General features: G+C 36.6%; 1 protein-coding gene across 2 annotated transcripts in view; it reads right to left on the reverse strand.

The window, feature by feature from the left end:
- Positions 1–9802: 9802 nt before the first annotated feature.
- LOC117343671 (mediator of RNA polymerase II transcription subunit 1-like) overlaps positions 9803–19266 on the reverse strand; it is a 51011-nt gene continuing 41547 nt past the window's right edge. The window contains exons 15-17 of one of the 2 annotated variants that reach the window (XM_033906128.1): positions 18925–19030; positions 13535–18478; positions 9803–13429 (exon numbers count right to left, since the gene is read on the reverse strand). In XM_033906128.1, coding sequence (XP_033762019.1) covers positions 13537–18478; positions 18925–19030 — 5048 coding nt within the window. In that variant the 3' untranslated portion in view covers positions 9803–13429; positions 13535–13536. Of the gene's footprint in view, positions 18479–18924; positions 19031–19266 lie in introns of both variants that reach the window. The other variant, XM_033906127.1, reaches the window with a different exon arrangement.

Consider the following 19266-nt stretch of genomic DNA (forward strand, 5'->3'; position numbering starts at 1 on the left):
GTGGGAAACAGCAGCTGTTAAGTTGTCACCCAAGGCTAAAACGGTGAAGTTGAATAAGAGCTGGACATTACTAAGTGATCGCAGTATGGCTAAGATTCTACATAGTGAGGAAGACGATAAGCCTTTCGAAGGATTCCAGCCAGAACATGCCACTGGTGGAACTCTGTTAGGCAGCGAGATGTCCTATGTGGAAACAACAGAGGTGGAATTGGAGGGAAATTCTGATCATGAATGGCTTTTGGAACATGACGAGGGGGTCGAAGACGAAGATTCACAGAACAAAAACGAGTTTATCGACTATGCAAACTGTACATTTACATCGCCAGGGAAACGTACAGACTCGTCGTGGGAGGAAACACTTGATGATTACATCGACACCCAGTTGAACAGGTCCAAACCCAGTGGGGCTAATGTTAGCACAAATTTAAATGATGTACACTCAAGTCCTAGGATATTTAATTCCCCAAGGCGACGGAGGCACCACCAGAGAACACTTACCCCGAACAAAAGGAAGGCTGATGTGGCAGACTTTTCAGACCTGCCACCAGAGTTAATGGGATTTAACTGTACCCCGAAAAGGAGAAAATTTAACAAGAACAGCACTGGAGGCGGGGCAGAGGTATCGAGTGTGGAATGTGTTGATGATGACATTGAATTTAACTACTGTAGTCCGCAGAAACTAAATGCTGTCTGCAGTCCACGGAGAAAACCGGGTAATGAAGTAATCATTTCATCAAGTCCACTAAAGTGTCGCGGTGGTCTTTTTACCTCGACCCCTCACGCTTCACGACAGAACAAGAAAGCAGCAAGATATGATTCTCTGGATCTACCCGCTTTGTCAGACTCAAATCCACCGACTTTGTCAGGAAGTGACAACACAGTGAGAAAGAAGTCTGGCAAGGATAAAAATGAAACAAGGACATCATCTACACAGGGAAATGTTGACAAACAATCCCACAGATCAAGTAAACATCGTCACAAGTCACATAGGCATTAAAATTATATTAACTATATTCCAGTAAAATATCTAGAAATGGGAGGATTCCAGGTTTGTCAAACAGGGATCAGGATCTACCATCAAAGTGATTTAATTCAAATAATACTTTATAATATATAGGCTGAATTTTCTCCAGCAACAGGAATGCATAGAATTTTGAAAAAAAATTGGGGGGTCCTCCCATTGGACATATAGTGTAATAGCCTTTAGGTCAAGAACGACATACATCACACTCTTGGCATTTTAGTCAACAAAGGCGCAAGTCACATTTCATACAAAAATATTAGCACTGATAGTAAACAGGGCAAAGGTCAGAACCCAGAACAATGACGCAGGATACATTCCAGGCATCACAACAAGTAATAACAATGATTCCCACTTGGTTATAAAGGCCGTCACACAGGTCAAGTCATCAGGTAGCTAAAAGATTTTGTTTAAATATTGTGTTCAGATTATGGTTATTGTAAAAAACATCAATAAAGGTAGCTAATATACAACGTAGCCTTGTAGTAATGAACTGTTGTCCTTCTCAAGGGGTTGTCTCATCTATTGTATCACATACAAATCACATTGTTATATTATTATAATTATATAGTTTTGTATCTTTGTTTTGTTGTTTCACTTTCTCCAGGGCATTTTCATAAATAATTTAAACATTACAGTTAAGTTCTGAAATCATTTACATAAAGTACATCATCCTATCAATGAGATCTTTCATCAGGCAGCTATTCATTTATTCTAGTTTAATACTTCATATGGGATAGACATCCCCTAACTTAAGACTTGGTTCAAAATTCAGTCAATTAAATAGATATATGTATTAATAATTCAATGACCTGTTCGGCTGTCTTGGTTAAACAATTAACTGTTCGGTGCCCACGGGGCCAGTTTAACTTCTACAACCTAATTGATTATTGTAGTCACTGTAAATAAAATGGTAATAATAGTCTTTACTTGTACCCAGGTGGAATGTACATGAAATCATTCTTGTTGCATTTAAGTAATATTCAATATACATGTATCAAGTTAAGTCAGAATGCCTATACGCTGTGATGTGCATCATCAATTTTATATGAATTAAGTGATTGTTTGCCCAAATATAACTAATATGGACTTACACTCGATCATACCCACCACTTGCAAATTTCCCCCCTAATTTTTTATGAAATTAAAAATGATTTATTTGCCCAAATTCTATGTGATACTCACTCTATATCTGATGTGGACTCTAATCATATCCACCCCTAGTCCTTTATCTGTTTTCATTTATATACAGGTTTAATTATGGACTCTAGAGAACAACTTGTGTTTGCCTTTTTATAGGGTCACTTAGGTAGTGGCAGCATTTCATTTAATATTTTGTTATCTTTAGTAAGAGGGGGGATCAAATGTTGATATTAACCCATTATAAAATCCTACATGGTCTTCGGGGCTGAAAATGTACCAGTCATCATTGACCTACAGCAATGACCATAAAACTGGTTATTTTTGCATGACCGTAAAAATATTAAATTTTAAAAACTTGAATATTTCCTGGCTGGAGCCTCAATATGGTATAACATAATGATATCTATTAATATGGTGTCAAAACCAGGCTTTTTTGGTCCGTTAGTGGCCCTGTTCCCAATCGAAATAATTAAACATATATTTAAACCTATTCCCAAAATTTGAAGTTTACTCCTGAAAAAAATCTTTTTCAATTCATCAATTTTCTGCCCATAATGAGACACAAAAGCCCCATTCCAAACCAGTGAGAAAAAGCCCTGCAACAGGATGTTAATTAAAGGCTGTCTTATAATTCATTAGTAAATAGCCAGGCCCAAAAATTTTGTTTTGTAAGTTTGGGATGCCATTCTCCACTGAAGTTTTAAAGTGGATGGCACAGTGGGATCTAGATTTGTCGTAGTTTACTCTAAACAACTTGTATTTTCCGTCTGATACTACTGTAGTTTACACTAAACAACTTGTATTTTCCGTCTGATACTACTGTAGTTTACTCTAAACAACTTGTATTTTTGTCTGATACTATCTTAAAAAGTAGATTTGCATTGTAACAGTCAGTACATCACTTGTTCATCTTTTTGTTTGGGACGTTTTTTATACTCTCCCACCTAAAACTTTCACTTTTTGTTTGGGACATGTTTTTTATACTCTCCCACCTAAAACTTACACTTTTTTATACAGCTGCCTCTTTGGAAGGCAGTGTGTTGCAAACAACTGTTTTTTACTTGAATTTAATCTCTTCCCTATAGCTACTTTTAAGAATTTTTTGTCTATAAACTACATGTATAAACGCTTTTTCTTTTGAGACAAAGCGGAGAAAAACAAAATCTGAATCAGTTTCACATGGACCAAACTATAAACTATTAACATGTTGTGGTATCCATTCAAGTGTATCATTAAGTGTGGAGGGACTTTTTGTCAAATATGGTTTGCCTTGTATTATTTTTTTTTAAATGTTTTTTTTTTTTCACACTTAAAAAAGTTTGTGGTTGTAAGACAACAATTAAAAGCTTTTGTGATTAATAAACAGTGAAAGTGTACGTTATACATGTATATATTCCTTACCTGTACATATCTTGACTTACCTGTAAATACCCTTTTCTGTCTGTACATAGCTGTAAATATTCGGGTATATTGTCTGTGTACAGTATATACAGATAAAAAGTGTAGCTTTTGTATGCATAACCAGATATTTTAGAATTTTTACCTCACGTGTACAAGATTATTTTATATTTTGATATTTTTGGTAACATCATTTGAGAGCTAGTTTGTCATTAGACCACCTTATGCGTGTTATCCTTCCAGTCATATGACAGCAATCACAGCCAGTATAATTGTGTATCACATAATTGAAACTAATTGTTTTGTATTGTTTACTTTTTTTCTGCATTTTATGGATTCTGGAGTTAATGTGGTGCTTTAAATGAAGTTTGATCAAAGGGAGATAAATCTTGCAATGAGCAAAAATAGATTTTAAGTAATTTGGTTCATGCTGCCCTTTTCGGTTGATTATGATAATTTAGATGTATATATGATCTTAAATGAGTTACTGTTTCATATATGCGACTTTATGAAACAAAATTGTTCAGACAAGTTTCTTAAAATCTCATTTGGTATGAAAACAATTTTGAGATACTTATCACATAGATTTGACAGATAAAATGTTTTAAAAGTGCGAAATCAAAGAAGGCATACTTTCTGTTTTGTCTTTTCAATATAATTTTGATATTGGAAAAGAAAATGTATTAAAATCCTATGTTTGTACCTTAGATGTCAAAAGTCACAACGAAAGGTCAAATTGTGTTATAATAACAATATATAGAATAACTATTTTTTTATAAAGGGGTGAAAGTTTTATTATGCACAGGTCTTGGAAAGCTAAACATTATAATACATCTGTATCTTATCACATTGACACTACTGAACCACTTCAACCTTAACCCTAAACTTAAGATAGCATGATAATATAAAGGGTCCAAGGTTAGCCAAATTTATTCTGAAAAGCTAAAAATGGTATATAATTGCAGACATTTTTTCATGGTTATATTTAACTGTACTAGAGAGTGTGTTTGTTTTATGGGGACATATATACCATTTGGACACAATGAACACGTATAGCTGATAATGTTCCTCTCCATCAGAGTGGAATTTCATAAAGTTGAGCTATACTGGTACACGTATACTGATGATGTTCCTCTCAATCAGAGTGGAATTTCGTAAAGTCAAGCTATATTGGTACACGTATACTGATGATGTTCCTCTCCATCAGAGTGGAATTCCATAAAGTCGAGCTATACTGGTACACGTATACTGATGATGTTCCTCTCCATCAGAGTGGAATTTCATAAAGTCAAGCTATACTGGTACACATATACTGATGATGTTCCTCTCCATCAGAGTGGAATTTCATAAAGTCAAGCTATACTGGTTTGTTAAAGCTATCACAAGTAAATACCTTCTTCAAAATCTCTTATTTCTGTTATATCAATATTTTTTTCTTCCTAAAATTTTCTTTTTCTAATTGTTGTAATTTGCTGAGAGCAAGACTATTTTCACAGACAACAATTTTGCTATATAAGAATAAAATCTATTATGTACACAGATATGTACTGGATCTACATGATACATGAACTTTTCGACAGTTCTGTGGATGTCACGATACAGTCGAAGAATAAAGATTTCATCAAACATTTTATGTGGTTGTCTTTTTATCTGCTTGATTGTGGTGTATCATTTAACAAAAGTACCCCAGGATGGAACAAAATATGTTCATCAAATGCCATATACTGTTAAATATATACTATCTTGTGTTAAAATTATGTTTTGCATTTCCTTAGAGATGTCTGGCATTCTATGAATCCATTTTCACTAAAAGTCCAATTTAATTTTCTGACAGTTTGAGAAAGAAACTATACTGGTCTTCATCAATTTACAGCAATAGATTTCAGAAAAATAGTAGAATCAGAATTTTTGGGGGGAAATGTCACTTTATATCATGATTAATACATTCTAAGGGCCAAAAATATTGGTCGAAAACATATAGGAGGAAATCTCCCAACAAAAATCAAATACTGAGATAAACAGAGGGTAACAACTTTCGCAAAAAAAAAACCAGTTTAATCAAAATTCTTTTTCAGTGAAACACATCGACATGATTATGAACCCTACCAAGTTACAAAGAAATTGAAAAAGGTAGATCTCCAGACAAAAAAAAATGAAAACTGAAGTAAACAAAGAATAACTTAAGTGTTGCAAACAAAAGCAGTTTAATTGGAATTCTCAAGGAGACACAACTTTGTATTATGTTAGTAATGTCTTCCAAGTTTCAAAGGTCATGAAGTTTGAAAGAGATCGGTCAAAAAGTGTAGGAGATAGGCAGACAAACGATAATTCACACTGGGACGAAGTTGGAGGGAAACTATATCGTCTGTCAGAGATGAAAATGTTCAGCCGATTGGCTGATTTCAGCCTTTTTGAGAATATCCGTGTAATGGTAACACACTACAGTAGGACAGCCTGTCCATGGGCAATTTTTTTGTTAAGCAAATAACTCCTGTATTATGATATGCATAAAAAATGAAAAAATAAATGTACACTATAATTGGTATATTCAGTATGAAGAAGTACATACAGGCTTCCCATTTGTTAAAACAAAAATTAATAAATTGGTTCCGGATTTTCCGCAAGTGTGTTTACACAGGAAATTTAGTTTTGCCTACAGCGAAAAATGGATGCCCACAGTAAAGGTGAGATAGCGGAAAAACTTAATTTACAACATATGTCAAAACAAGTTTAATTCTGTCTTTGGGATAGAGATATTTAATTTTAAATAGGTTTCAGAAAAAAAATTGTGTAGAGAATTGTGGTATTTTGGGTCAAATATCATAATATTTTGCAATTTTTGAGCATTTTTAAGCTGTTACCATGGTATTCACAGCTCTAAAAATCACAGAAAATATCAGTTAACTTATCCTTCAGAGCTGTATTAAAATTGCAAATGTTGTACAGATTACAAATATATATACTTATTAGAGTTTATATGTAGGGTTAACTGGCAATGTTTACATATCTAAGACATGTGTCATATTTTTCAAAATTGGGCATTTTTACTGTACACTGCTACCAATGTAAACTTGTAATTTTTCCCATTGAAAAGATTGAGTAATCTAATTTTCAGCCTTTTTGCCCTTAGTCCATTTTCATCTCTGTCTGTAGACAGCTAGATCAACGTTTTTATAATAATCCAGCTTACATAGGTGATGTGTGTTCCTTGTGACAAGACCTTTCCATTGTCATTACATTTGCTGACCTTCTTACCTTGACCGTGACCTTTGACCTAATTCTGAATTTCAACCCACTCAGCAGGCTATACTGCCTTTTGACAACTCTTGTTTTGTTATAGGGTCAATATGAAGTTCAGATGCATGATATGAAATATATGCAAAAATTATTGAGGGCATCAAAACAATATTTAAACAATCACAAATTTTTAAAAAATATTTTTTCGACTTAGCCTTTCTTTAGATAACATGAACATGTATTTAAGTTTTACCATGTGACCTTGATAGAAGTTAGAGGTCGTTACAATGAGGAAATTTCATAACGCCCCATCCAAAGTACCCCTTAGGAGGTTTTGACGATATGTTCTGGAAACTCTAAAATCAGTGGAATTTACTATTTGTTTCCAAGGCAACCATGTAAAATATTGATACAGAAAACTGCTCCAAAGCAAAAGGCACTATTAGACCACTTGATTGGAGTGTGTATAAAGTTTTGTTAAGTTGTCTCAGACAGTTTTGTAAATGTGCTCCACAATCCTCGGCCAACCTTAAGGGGATAGTACAAGTACTGGTCAGAAATTCATCGAGACATAATACAAGTACTGGTCACAAATTCATTGCGACATAATACAAGTACTGGTCAGAAATTCATTGAGACATAGTACAAGGACTGGTCAGAAATTCATTGAGACATAAACAAAAACAAGTGATTTGATTCATAGTGTCATTTATTTTGACATGGGAAACGGTTTTTCAATTTGACAGTGAGGAGCGTGGCTGGCCGCCCATCACATTGAGATGCTACATACATACTTATCGACCCTAAACTTCATTATAAACACTATGACAGTCCTAGTTACATATATATATTATTTACAAAAATCAACATCTTTTGGTATGTGCCTTATTTACAGCGACTTTAAAATCTTACACTACAAGTGAAGACTTGTTTATATATATATTTATATTTTTATTTATAATATAATCAGTGGTCTTTTCCACATGTGATAAATAAATGCTCACATATTTTACAATAAAACATGAAAGATTTTTTCAATATGATATAAATATGAACATACAACTCTCCAGATACAAGATCTCGTCTCCACCATCACCCGACCCTTGAGAGGGAACAATTCTGGGGGGAAATCTGATGTAATGATTGGAGGGGCTGATAACCAGCACCTCATCAAGACCAGGACCACACTGGGGTATAGACACGAGGCCAGAGTAACAATATCTACAAGGGTCAGGGATGGACACGAGGTCCCTTTGCAAGTGTATATTGATGGAAATCTGCCCTGTGCAGCTATTGTACACACACACGTGACAGAGAAACTCTTGCGTATGGTAATTCTATGGTTATATTTACAGATGAAAATCAGGGTGACACCTGCATACACTAGACGATCAAAAACATCACTAGACATTCAAAAACATCACTAAACAACAATAACACTCAGTTAACTAAGTTTAACTTTTTATAAAATAATTTATCTAAAACATGTCTTTCTGTCAAAATTGCTATTTTGCAACAAAATCTCGCATCTGATCACCTTCATAATCAGAAAACAAAAAATAGATTTATATTGCATGATTTCTATAAATGTTATTCCAATCAAATAACCCAATAATCAGAGGTATAAAGATATCCAAGCAAAAGATATATTTGAAATCATCTTCATCAATTTGAATGGAATAAGACAAATGACTATCAAATTATTATGTATGCCATATAAACCAGTTCGTTTTTTCAAAACTCGTAACAGTGAAACATCTCGACATCTAATTATAATACCCTTAAGTATTCCACACTACAGCATATGCCTGCTTAATTAAGTCAGATCCAACGCGTGTAAACACCAATAAAAATAAACACACAGACCTGCTCTTCATTCTCTTGGACGCACTGCATTTTCTTTAAATATAGTTCACTTCTTATAAAATTTTAAATATCCTGTTCTTATTATTAAATAGAACATCTGATTTGATTCAATCAAAGGGTCAGCATCTTATCAAATGTAGAACTTGATTCATATCAAAGTTTTTATTGTAATGCATTATCCGTCATATACAGTGAACATATTTCATTCAATTAAGTACGTAGGTGTCACAGATTGAATGATATTTACAGAATCAAAACCATCTAGTTGTATAATGCCATATATCAGTGCACATCAGTAAAATAGGTGTATATACGATGGGAGACAACCCTATGTCTAAAGCATCAAACTGCCCTGGTATTCATAACCATTATAAACGACAGTTCAGCAGGCAAACATCATATTGTGCTATACAATTTGTTATATTTGCCTGCAAAGCTGTCGTCTAACTTGACTGACATTTTTCTAACTGACTGACAGTTCCTACACCCTTTGCTGTCTTATATTGAATTTATAGCCATTTTGATGGAGAAGTAAGGTATCTCTATATAGCTACCATGTCATAAACAGCATACACTGGATGGCATTTACTCTTCGTAGTCATTTAACTCACACATCTAGTTTTTAATGTGGTATTGTCATGCAGATGTAATACATGATTATAAAATGTATAACAAGTCGGAAGCATAAAAAGAGACCACAATTTCGGTTACCAGTTCTCAATTTCTTTGATAAAACACACCAAAACAATAAGAAAATCAAAATTCAGATATTTGATTTAGAACAATCACATAGTAATTATTGTACAGAAATTACTGAGGGGTTATAAAAATTACATTTATAAGTCCTTGCTAACATGTATTGGAAACAATTCTTTAAATACAGATCACTGCCACAGTATTCGGGGTAATCACTTAATTTAGCTAACTCTTCCACCCCACTACCATATTCTTCTCTGTAGACCAGGCAGTTTTGCTGAGAAGGAAGGTGGCTTGTGTTATCAAGGTTTTCCTACATACACTTTATCAGTAGTGTAAAAATCATACGCTTATCAGTAGTGTAAAAATCATACGCTTATCAGTAGTGTAAAAATCATACGCTTATCAGTAGTGTAAAAATCATACGCTTATCAGTAGTGTAAAAATCATACGCTTATCAGTAGTGTAAAAATCATACGCTTATCAGTAGTGTAAAAATCATACGCTTATCAGTAGTGTAAAAATCATACGCTTATCAAAATCAATACGAAATTTTGTTTCATTGTAACGATTAATCCCTTTCACCGTTGATTTCATTCTGATTACAAAAGGATTGATATAATCTGAAATACATTTTGAGTTTGAATTTAAAATGATTAATGACCACTTTTTAAACTTTCATATAATATAATAATTATGCATATACTTTCCTTAAACATGTAAAATTAACTACTAATTATGTACGTGAATACAATACTCAATTTTCATTATTTGAAGTATGTGTACCACACAACTACCTAGGGCCTTTGTCACTCATTAACAGGCAGTCTTGCTTATACATTTTTGTACCTTAATATCAAAGATAAAAAGAGATATGAGATCAGGTCAACTTGTTGATGAAGTGTGGTTTGACAAGACCAGAAAATTAATCTCACTGACCTGTTATCTGTCGGTTAAGACATGCACACAATATATTATAAACTGCTTTCTCAATATACATGTAGTTAATTTCTTTCCAATCAGAAGCATTAAAACAGCTGATTTTTCATTTAACAGCCAATCTACCCTGTAAAAAACTGAAGAAATGATTTTTTTAAAATTACTATTTTTCACATAAAACATATTCTATATATTGCAGTGGCATATTAAAAACAAAAAGGTTTTCAGAATAAAAACATGTCTCCCATCAACCTTTCCAGGGTAGTTATTGACTGTTGATTCTGACTCACCAGAGAAAAGATATGCTGTTTACATACAGATGTTGTATCAACAAAGTTCTGACTAAAAATGTATGCCAAGTAAAAGTACAAACAATAAATTACACAACGAAGCTACAGTAAACACGTTAATACACAACATGCTCTTCACCACCTAAAACTTTGGCTGTGTATATATTTTCTGCTTTCATATTTTTAAGTTCAAGTGCAATATTGTAAGATTTCACAGACCCCAATGCAACATACCAGAAGATCATGTAAGCTGAATAAATAAATAAGTTTGTAAATGTAATGTTACAAAGTATTTTTAACTGTTTAGTTATCTTACAAAATCTCCCTAAAATACAACAGTCAACACTGAATGTCCCTGAACAGTACTTAATATTTAATATTTAACTTTATAGACTAACACCAAGAAGAACTGGCTATCATTTCTCCAATACTAAAACCTAGTAGAGTTCAACATTAGTTATCACATCGCTGGCCTGTTCTGCCATGTTTTTCAGCCATGTCATAAATTTGTATGCTACGCATGTTACATCACTCATTGTGACACCATTGCCTTAGAAGTGAGAAACAAATCCGAATGATTCTGACAATCTATTTTAATATAATGTAAGTATATCATATGGTACACCTACAGGATATTAAAGTGATATTCAGAATCCTTCATACTAATTTATAAGAAAACTATTTTATCTTTTTTGTTTACTCACTAATACCATACCAAATTAATGAACTTGTTAAATAAATTCTCTAAAGCCTTAAACTTATTATAAATTCTCTAAAGCCTTAAACTTATTAAAGATTCATCAAGCATTTTCTAAAGAGCAAGACATTTACTTTGACAGCAAATTTAAATATTAAAATACTACTACCATGGCTAACATGACATCATGAACGACTTTAAAAAGAATACAAATTTGGCAGTGATATTGAGCAAATTGAATACAATTCATAATTTAAAGAGTCACACAATAAGGTCAAAAAGTGATTTTTGAATGAACATTCTTTGGAAAATTGTTTACATACATATTCGACTTCTTGTGAAGGAACAAACATACAAAAAAAAAGGTTTAGAGGACTTTCAACATCAAATACTGCTTTAACTGTTAATGAAGTTAAAAGATTTTGACAGTATAACGGATTTCCAAGAAAGGTATTAAGCTTGGCATGAAATGATCTTCACAAAATCTACGAGGGAGGCTACTGGAGATAGATTGAGATCTTAAATACAACTCATGACATCATTAAATGGAGGTTGCCCTCATCAAGGTCAACATGAACATACCCATATTTAATAATACCTGTTATCTGGTGCTAAGCCTTGTACTGATTTATCTGACATATTCATTATACTGTAGCACTAAGGATCACTCGATGGACTTGGTTACAACAATAAGTGTTCGCTATTACTACTGGAGTAAATTCATACTCATCGCCTTGTATCTCCTCATATTTCAACACAACAGTGTTGTTCAATCAAAGCACTATCATAACAATTAGTTTTCCTGAACCTTTTTGTGATTGGCCTTTGCCACACAAGATCACCATACTTAGCTCTTATCCTAGGACATACAACATACAACACTATAATAGCCCCATCATGTCTTACTCTCGTTATACATCAACTATTTCCCCCCTCATCTCTCAATTATGACTAGTTATTCATCCTTCATCTACACTTATAAAGATCTCCCTTTTAAGATGTTACTCATTCACAGTTATAATCAGTTTGACAGACCTAAAACAAAATATCCACCCACTCCGTTATACAGCTTCCCCATCATCACAGATCTGCCTCAAGCCAATGCCAAGTCTGAAAAACAGCTTTCCCTCCATCACATCTGCCTCAAGCCAATGCCTAGTCTGAAAAACAGCTTTCCCCATCATCGCTTAAATCCTGAACCCAACTCCTGACAATTTGAGATTCAAAGTTTAATCATGATAACGTTAATCATCTTCCACCTTATATTATGATTCCAAAGTGACAAATGTATAAAAAATAGTCCCATGACAATAACTTCCAAATTATTAAAACATCCAAAAGCTTTATTTATAATTTATAAATGTGATTTATGGTTATTCTTAGATGATTTATGGTTATTCTTAGATAAACGAGTTTATCTGATTCTTAATTGACAGTAAAAATATTTTGGAACAGTATTTTCTTTTTGACAAGTTTTTTTTTTTAGATTCAAAAGGTAAACCAAAGGCTCAAAATTGTATTTGAAAAATAATGATTCTGAGAAGCTTGACTAGACCAACTACTGTTGATGTACTAACTTACAGTACGATTCATTCCCCTGCAGTTCAATCATACAATTATTTTCAGTACTTTGTCGATCAGCACATCACTAAATAACATGCATCCTGACCATGGAAAAATAACTTAAGTTATTACCTTTTATACCAAAATGTAAGATCGATATCAGGACATCAGCATACAACCACCTTAGTACAACTGATTAATAAGTTCTTATCACTAACGTACCTATGACAGTATACAATATATGTTACTGAACGTGTGCTCTGTAAGACAAGTCACTGTGTAGCTGGTAATATTTGCAGAGCATTTAATTTCGCTGTATTCGCGCTCATTATCAATATCGTAAAAATAAAAAGCAGTGATTTACAGAAGTGTTTACTGCTGAACATGTTAAACAAAGAGTGGTTGCGCAAATTTTAATACTAGGTCCGACTTACACTGCCCCAAAATATTAGATATGTGAAATTTTAACAGCTTACCAGAAACACTAAAGATTGACTGTCTTGAAAGTGGAAGGGCTACTACAGTGATTTGACTATGGCAGACTGTTGACAGAGTCACCTCTTTACTACTACAACACAAATTCAGCTGTTGAACACACCCTTACTACAACACAAATTCAGCTGTTGAACTCACCCTTACTACAACACAAATTCAGCTGTTGAACACACCCTTACTACAACACAAATTCAGCTGTTGAAGCCCATAATGGCCTCATTCATGAGGTCATCATCAATGTCACACGGAGAGGGGTTTGAAACAGAACTAGGGTTGGAGTGGTCCTTGGTCACCACGGTGATAGGAGAATTCGTTGGAGGCGTTCCCTTTAACTTTGGAGATGGCGTGTGAGTCTTGGAAGTCTTGATGCTGGAGTTGATCCTTCTGTTGTTTTCTATGACCGTGTCGGCGATGTCCTGGTTACACTGCGGAGAGTTGGTTTTGTTTTGGAGCGTGCGTGGAGACATTGTCTGACAATCAATGATAAGATTTTCTGGACTACTGGCAGGACTAGCTGGACTCAGAACTGGTCTAGTCGTACTAGTCCGCGCCTTTCTCCTCACTACCAAATTCTCTGTGTCCTCCAAGTCCTTCTCTTCAACACTGTTAGACTTGGGTGTTGGCACTTTAAAGAAATCCTTTTCATTTTCACCCTTTCTTTCCGCATCCCTAGGTGAGGATGTTTCCCCATTGAATTTGTTGGGATTTGTTTTTGGAGAGTGAGTTCTCGCTTTTTTAGCAGGACTAGGGTGGTCAACATCCCGTGACACTGATCCACCCTCACGTTCATTACTGCCAACATTCAGAACTTGTGACGATGAATTATTTTTGGAATTGGATACACTTTTATCACTTTCACCTACAGATTTATCTCCCTTGGAAGTCTGTTCTTCATACGATAAACTATCCATGATTGATGAGAACAAATTTCTGGAGTCACTACGTCCATCGCGTGGAGCTGATGATTTACAAGTCTCACCACCCCCTCCCTTTTTACTTGGACTGTCTACACAGCCCTTGTTACCAGGTGACTTCTGGGCACTAGGTACACCTTTATTGTCTACAGTTTCTGGTCGCCCTCTGCCCTGTACAGACTTGTTGCTCACACTTTTGCCCACCTCACTGGGCTGGGCATTTACGAATTTCTTGACAGCAGCAGCGCCACCTTCCTGCAGCTCTGTTTCCGCCTCAAAGGCATCGTCGTACCCGCGTTCCTCCCCACCTGGAGACTCTTCACCACCCTCGGGAACACTACTAACATGAACACTCTGCTGACTGGACTTTGTGAGTTTGTCTATGACGGCAGACAAGGAACTTTTCCTTGCCCGAGCTTTGGCCATAGCGCTTGCGGACAAAGCTGTCCCTCCTCCTGTAGAACTACTAGGTGAGGTGTGAGTAGCCGGGGTGCTGCCGTTTCCTCCACTGACAGACGGGACAGTCACAGTGACTGTACTGGTAACGGTTGTACTAACAGGACTACTAGTTGTACAACCACCACTTACAGTACTACTGACTGTGCTGTTAACACTTGCAGTAACGCTGCTACTACTGACAGTAGTCGGAGGGGTTGACACCAACGACGGCTTCCTCACTGGTTCACGCTCTGTGCTGTTGACAGATGTGTGGCTAGGCTTACTACTGCTGGAGTTGTGTGATGCTGTGCTTGGAGGGAAGATTTTGTTGTTGACACCATGGTTGTTAATGTTATTAGAACCCGAAGAAGGTGTACCACCAGACTTACTTGAGCTTTTGTTGGAAGTGTCACTTGTTGTTCCAGACATTGGGGAAGGCCTGTTAGACACACCAGTATTGTTAGAACTACGATTAGCATTACTGGTGGGTGTGGAATTGTTGCTCACAGATTTATTGACAGTATGTTGGCTAGGAACCGGGGCGTTGTTGGACTTGTTGATTGGGTTACCCCCTTTACTAGCAGTTGTGAATGGTGGGGCCCCCGGTCCCTTGTTGGTGCCTCCACCGTATCCAGAGACACTGTTGGGTTTAGAAACTGATGTGCTGGTACTACTACTGTTTATAGCACTCGATGATTTCATGGCAGCTGTAGCATTTACAGGCGAGGAATAGGAAGACGTAGAGGACACAGTGGATGAGGGAGGATTTGCTGCAGACAGCGGTGTGGAAGTGGATTTGTTGGAAGAAGAAGACGATGAGGATGCAGATCGTTTTGGTATTGGCGGTAGACTAGCTATTCCACTGGCATTTGTGTTGAGAAAAGATAACACATTGGCGGCATTGGTTGAGCTCCCAGACTGGGGTTTGCTGGATGAGGTAGATGATTTTGTCAGGGAACTACTCGACTTCACAGAGGAATTTGGTGTATTTCTTCCAGCAGAGAGTGATGGCGATCCACCTTTCCTCTCAGAAGAATACATTTTGTTTCCACTAGATGGCAGTCCGTTAGACCCTTTGGACAGACTCCCTGTAGAGTTTCGACCGGTCGTTGCCAGATTTCTACTGGAGGATCCTGCAGACGACTTCCCTGAGGTAGACGACGATGTCTGAGACTTGCTTGAATAAATAGATGCTGCCGTAGGCCCCTTGCCAATTGGGGGCGTTTTCACTGACGCTGATGTAGAGGATTTCCCAGAGGGGGGCGGTGTCATTGACCCACTTTTAGAACTGCCAGAGGTTGCCAACGACACCGCCCCTATACGGCCTATCGTTGCTGATGTTGGTGTGAGTGAATTCTTGCTGGAGGAGTTTGAGCTTGTCGTTGGAGTTTTGACAGATGGAACATTTACAGACGAACTGTGAGGCATGGTAATGGGTTTCAGCTTTATTGTGGGCGTTTTAGTGATGAGCTTGGAGTCGGCTTTACTGACCGTGACACTAGGTGATGATATCGAACGGTGTCTATGCGATGATGATAAAGATTTCTGACTACTAGATGACGAGGATTTACTCTTTACTGAAGACACTTCGTACTTGTCTGAATGTTCTTTAGAAGCCTTCCTTGAACTTTCTCCTTTCTCTCTGTCTTTAGAAGAGGAAGGGGATGAAGTCTTTGGACTACTTTCCATGGAAACTTTACTACCACTTTTGATAAATTTCACTTTCAAATTGTCACTTTTCACCTCAGTTTCCATAGTAGACGTTGTATACACAGCTGCCTCCCCCATGGAATCACTACCTCGGTCTCCAGTTTTTCGTTTCTTTTTCTCTTTTTTGGAGTCTAGCTTTCGTTTCCTCTTGCCAGTATCTCCTACACTACTACTATGCCTTAGTTCATTTTTTTTGTACTTGTCTACTTTGCTACTGTTAGAATCATAAATATTTGCCATTTTAGGCTTAATCTGGAGCCTGGTAGGGGACTGCGCAATTACACTCACTGTCATATTTCTACGTTCCTTAAAATTCTCAAAAGGCTCATCATCGTCACTTTGAAAGTCAAACATTCCAGTACTTTTACTCTTTGGCAATGATACATCGCTAACATGCGACGGTGAACTCTCAACAACACGAGGTGCCCTTTTTAATGTTAATTTCAAATTTAGGTTCCGTTCCGCCTTTATCGGAATATCACTATTCACAATACTGTTTTCTAATCGACTCTTTCCATCTAATAGCGATCTTAGAGAGGAATTTTCCATCTTTTCAAGTTTAATTTCTCGCTGTTGCACACTGACGTTGTTGCTATACACCATCTGTGTGGTGGGAAAGCTAGCTGCCGTTTTGTTAGCACCACTGCTAACATTGCTACTCAACATTGCACTCAGACTGTACGGATGACTATCACAAGACTTATAATTGTTTTCCCTTGGAGTGTCACAATCACTATAGTTAGGGGAAAAGCTAGTTGAACCGCGGGAAGAGCCAACACTAGAGGGATTGTGTTCCCCCGACTCCCCGGAATGTTGGTTTTGAGCATTTTGATTAGAGTTTTGTCTCACCACTCCCGGTGATGTCAGTCCCTTTCTGAGTTCCCCGCGAAGGTTGGTTTGACTGTTTGTGTAGAAGCTTGGATCTGTTGTCTTTGTTACCTCTCCCGACCCTATGAGGAGCGCCTCAAGAGAGGTAGACGATATCTCGTTTTTTGACCCGGCATTGGATGTTGGGTAAAAATTTCTGTTATCCGCGTCCTTGCCATCGGATAACAACATGGATAATTCGTTTTCCTGTCGATTGTGTAGATCGTGCTGTGGCGGGTATTGCAGCTGCTGTTGATTTTGTTGTTGATGTTGATTTTGTTGTTGATGTTGGTTTTGTTGTTGATGTTGGTTTTGTTGCGGGTGCTGGTTTTGTTGCTGGTGTTGGTTTTGCTGCTGTTGATGTTGTTGCTGCTGTTGTTGTTGTTGGTGTTGGTGTTGCTGATGCTGCTGTTGGAGTTGTTGTTGGTGTAGCTGTTGTTGCTGAAGCTGCTGGTATTGCTGTTGGTCCTTTGGTATAATTCTATCCAAAGTGTTTTCTAACTTCTTCATGGGTGATTCCATGGGATATGGTTCAGGAGTGGTAAGGTCTATGGTTTGAGGGTGAGGATGACCCACCCCTCCCCCTGGTCCTCCTCCCCCACCTCCAGCAGTGCCAGGATGATGTAAGTCATCAAAAGAAATACTGGAATCTAAATGGTCCATACTAACACTACTACTATCACTGTCTGACACTCGATGCTTTGGACTCCGTCCACTGAGCGTATCTCGCGAGCGTCTTTTGCCAAGTTTTCTAGGTTTCTGTGCCCGTGGGGCGGGGATACTGGAAGCTAGGGCTGGAGTATCATCTCCCAGTAACTTGGACAACATGGGACTTTCGTTAACAGGAGATGAATCAGGACTGGGAGAGTCCTGGTCCAGAAGAGTAGCCAGGAGGGGATTACTACTAGGCTTGTCATCCGTGGGAGTGGTGCTAGTGTCCATTACTGGGTTCTGAGGTAGGCCCACAGGTACAGCTATGTTAGGCTGCATCTTGATGGGCACTTGTTGTGGTGGCAACAGATTGTGTAGTAGATTTGTCTGTTTATTATCTATGGGAAAATGAACAGGATTGTAGCGAATAGGTAGAAAGTTTGGCCACTGCTTCCTGTGGTTAGTTTGTACAGGTTCCGGTGACGGCTCCTTGCGTAGCTTTTCTGACACTTTATGAATTACGGATCTCAGGGTTACAGGTATAGATAAACACCTGAAAAAGACACAAACACATATAACTAACCAGCAAAAGTCATCAATCAACACTAACCAGTACAAAACAAATACTCAACACTCACTACAGATTATACTGATTCTGGTGAAACTGCCATCATGAATATCTAAACCTTAGTGACTTTAAACTTTTACTTACAGAATGTTAAGATTTTTTGTTGAGATATTTCCAGATAACCATATCTGTACAATGATTTTTTGGAATAATTTGGATTTAAAATATATTGTATTCTATAACTGAGACACTCATTTGACTTTAATCTGTATCAGAAAACTTCAAATATTAATTTCAGATCAGTAAATTAAAGATTTCATATATTGGTGTTTTGTTCCCAAATAATCAAGTTCAGTAAATAATCTAATATCTCGATACCGCCCACGTTATGTTACTAAATGTTTATGAAATCCTTACTGATCCTGTATTACCTTTGGAATATTTTCGTTGCTATGTCATCCGAGCAGAGTTCCTCACCATCCTGGCCTATACACACTTTGAACTTGACATTGGTTATATCACATAAGTCGACATCAGCTGTTGATAAAGAACAATGAATCAGTCATATGTTGAAATACTCTAGAAGAAGTCTCACATTATTTACAGATAAAATAAGAAATCACAAATAATCAGATCTCTATTTCACATGAATCCAAGGTTGTTCCTAAGATGTGCTGACAATGACAAATTCCTACTTTCTTGTTGAGTTGATATGTTGTCAATTACCCGTAACCATAACTAAGACAAGAGTTCTCTCCCTTACCACATGGTAC

Source organism: Pecten maximus, chromosome 15 (genome assembly GCF_902652985.1).
Source record: "Pecten maximus chromosome 15, xPecMax1.1, whole genome shotgun sequence".
Taxonomy (NCBI): domain Eukaryota; kingdom Metazoa; phylum Mollusca; class Bivalvia; order Pectinida; family Pectinidae; genus Pecten; species Pecten maximus.